Source organism: Borostomias antarcticus (assembly GCF_949987555.1).
Source record: "Borostomias antarcticus genome assembly, chromosome: 9".
Taxonomy (NCBI): Eukaryota; Metazoa; Chordata; class Actinopteri; order Stomiiformes; family Stomiidae; genus Borostomias; species Borostomias antarcticus.
The window spans coordinates 1,674,832-1,678,180 of NC_140242.1; the positions used below are offsets into that span (position 1 = coordinate 1,674,832).

General features: G+C 53.9%; 1 protein-coding gene across 1 annotated transcript in view; it reads left to right on the plus strand.

Annotated features, from left to right (window-relative positions):
* sulf1 (sulfatase 1) overlaps positions 1 to 2,780 on the plus strand; it is a gene marked incomplete at both ends in the record, with an annotated part of 17,322 nt that extends 14,542 nt beyond the window's left edge. The window contains one exon of the mRNA XM_084443501.1: positions 1,837 to 2,780. Coding sequence (XP_084299627.1) covers positions 1,837 to 2,780 — 944 coding nt within the window. The remainder of the gene's footprint in view (positions 1 to 1,836) is intronic.
* Positions 2,781 to 3,349: the final 569 nt, after the last annotated feature.

A 3,349-nucleotide genomic window follows, 5' to 3' on the forward strand; every position in this document is an offset into this window, starting at 1 on the left:
AGGCATCTATGAGCCGCACAGGTATCCACACCTTTTTGTTTTTCTTCAGTGGCTTTTCCTAAATAACTGCATGGGCTCGCCGCCTGCCTGCTCGCCTGTTCTGCCGCCCGCCATCCCCACTAATCCTCCATGGACCGCCAGGGCTAGATCTGAGTGCATGCTGGGAAAAAAAGCCTAACCTGTGATCGCTGACTCCTTCTGTTGTTCGTTCTGTTCCGATCGAAGCAGCTTCCGTCGTCGCCATGTCGTTCTAGGGTTGCCAGGTTCTCTGCACTTCCTGTCTGCTGTTTGACTTCCTCGAAGGGGGAACACAGCGCAGAGGGTTCCGATTGAGAAACCATAAAGGTTCTTGATCAGGGTTCTGCATTTCTCAGGCAACATGAGATGACCGAATACCCCCGAATACATTACGTACAGTACAATTCATCTTCAGTAGAGAAAACCACCTCGTAGATATAGGTCTGTCTAATGCATGCGAGTACAGGAATCATGCTAGTGTATGAAATCATGACATCACCACCGCTCAGTGCATCTCAGTCGTGTTGGCTGTAACGTCATATCACCAGGTCATCATCCCATCCCATCATCCCCAGCTCACCTGGTGAGCCCTGGGTGCCTCCATAACCATGCCACACACCTCCATTTTGCACGTGGCTTTTTAGCGGTAGACCGGACACCTGAGTTGCAGTGACCTCTAGTGTCCTCCACCTGACCTCGCTGACCTTTGACCTCTTTGTCTCTTGGCACCTGCTTACCAGGCTACAACAACAACATGGAAGGTGGTCAAAGAGGAGACCAAGCCTGTCCTTCCTGTGAGTGTCCCTTAGCTTATGTCCCACCTCTGTCTCCATCCTGTCACACACACACACACACACACACACACACACACACACACACACAGATACAGAGCATGACACCATCCAGAGTAGGCCTCGTTTTTGATCCAGGCAATTCTGTTCGATTTAATTTATTTTCCACCTCCCGTTTATCTATTCCGATGTCCTCTCTCTCCGTCTGTCTCTGGGGACCCTCCACACAGCAGGATCATCTCACCTTTTTTCTCCTAGAGATTCTCTCTCTCTTTTTTTTTTTTGCAGAAGTTCATCATCTTTTCTTTTTTTGCTTTCTCCATTTTTTTGGCTATCCTTTTCCTCCCCATGTTCTCGATTCCAGGTGGCCGCTGGGTTCTGTTCTGAGGGACGCAGGCTGGGTTCTGTTCTGAGGGACGCAGGCCTATGATCGCTCAAGCTCATGTCGCTCTCCAGTGTGGTCGTGAAATGTAGCTAGCGCTGTTTGTTGAGTTAATGACAGACCAGACTCAGCAGGCCTTTGCTTCATCTGTTCGTACGGCGTGATGTTTCTCTCAACACGGCATGTGGAACAACTCTGCTTCAGCTTAGCGGGGGTGCAGCGTTTAACCAGGCCAACATGCTGCTTTACTGGTTGTTTTTGTGTGTGTGATTGTGGCCGTGTGATGCGTGTGTGTGTGTGTGTGTGTGTGTGTGTGTGTGTTTTTGTGTGTGTGATTGTGGCCGTGTGATGCGTGTGTGTGTGTGTGTGTGTGTGTGTGTGTGTGTGTGTGTGTGTGTGTGTATGTGTGTGTGTTTGTGGCTGCATGTGTGTATATCTGTGTGTGTGCATGGCCGTGTTTCTGTGTGTGTGTGTGTGTGTGTGTGTGTGTGTGTGAACCTGGCTGCCATAGTGGAGTCTGGAGGCTTGGCATGACTGCATGCTGTGTGCTCAAATACAAAGAGCTCCCTATCATCTAGTACCTTCTGCCGTCCATCCATTCCCCGACTCTGACCCTCTCCTCCCTCCCCTCCTCCCCCACCACAGCACTCAACCCTGGGACGGACGAAAAGGTTAAGCTGCCCAACCTGACGGAGGAGGAGGTGGACTGGCGTGGACTGGAGGAGCTGTATAGTGTGAACGAGAGCCTGTACCAGAGCAGGCCCGAGTACGGCCCCAGTCCGGACAGCTGGGACCACTTCCAGAAGGATGTAGATAATATGTTTGCACTGCGACACATTTTAGACAAACTCAACGAAACCCTTAAGCTTGACGACCCCCCCCTGGCTGAGCAGGGCTCCGGGGCCGGGGGTGGGGGTCTGGAGGAGGGCAGCGGCGCGGGGGACCTCTGGCCCAGCCCGGTCACCCTGAACCGGGCCACGGCGGGCCCCCGCGACGCCCCCGCCCCCAGCGCCATGCCGCCGCCGCCGCCAACGCCCCCCCCCACCGCCGCCCCAACGCCCGAGAGGAGACCGGAGTCTGCCAACGACCTCCCCGAGAGGCCCCTGGACAGGCCCGACGTGGCGGCGCCGGGCCTCGGGAGAGGAGGAGGTGGAGGAGGAGGAGGAGGAGGCGGGGTGCGTGGAGACACGTGGACGGCCCGGCAGCTGGAGGAGCTGGATGGGGAGGAGCCGGTGTTTAGCGGGAACGGGCTGACGGAGCTGGAGACGCGACACGGCGTCCTGCTGGGCCAACACAGCAGCCCGGAGCGGGGCCGGCAGAACCCGGGTCTGGGCCTGGAGCCGGAGGAGGAGGAGGAGGACATCTTCCAAGCCCAGGGCTACCTGCCCCTCTCCCCACAGACGTTAAGGCCCAGAGGTCAGGCCGGCAGCAGCAGCAGCACCGGGACCCCCCCCACCCCCCAGACTGGCGCCCCACAGAGGGCGCGGGAGGTACTACAGCCACACCAGCTCCCACAGGCACCGCCGCAGGCCCTGGACCATGAAGGCAGTGGCTCCTCCCCCCCACCTCAGCCCTCCAATCACACCTAGTGAGACAGACGCACGCATCGGCCCGCCGTTGGGCGGCTGGTCACCATATAGACAAAGAGACGTGGGGGCGGAGAGATGAGCTGGCCGTGAGAGAGCCGGCCAATCACGTCACCTCAGTCTGACTTAGAGCTGTATAATGACTAGTAAAGTTATTATTGTTTATTTTTCTACAGGTGCTTCCATTTATTAGTAAACAGTGTTATGTTGTTTTTTCAAATATATATTTAGAGAAGAAAAAGCCTTAACGCAGCTAAAAATAAATAAATATTGGAATTAAAGATATTAGATTCCAAGTGGATAACACCGTTGATGTTTTTAATATATATTTTTTATGAAAAAACTGGTTATTGTAATGGTGAAACCAGCCATGTGGGAAGGCTTCTTGTCTGTCAGCCTATTGGACAGCCATGTCAGAGGCTGCCATGGCAACCATCCAGGAAGTGCACTCCACCATGAATATATAACCACTGACAAATCAAACTAGCCCAACATTAGGACCCTAAATGCACTTTTTAAAATAAAAAAATTCAACATTTTCCCTTTGTTACATACTGACCGTTGCTTTTTCA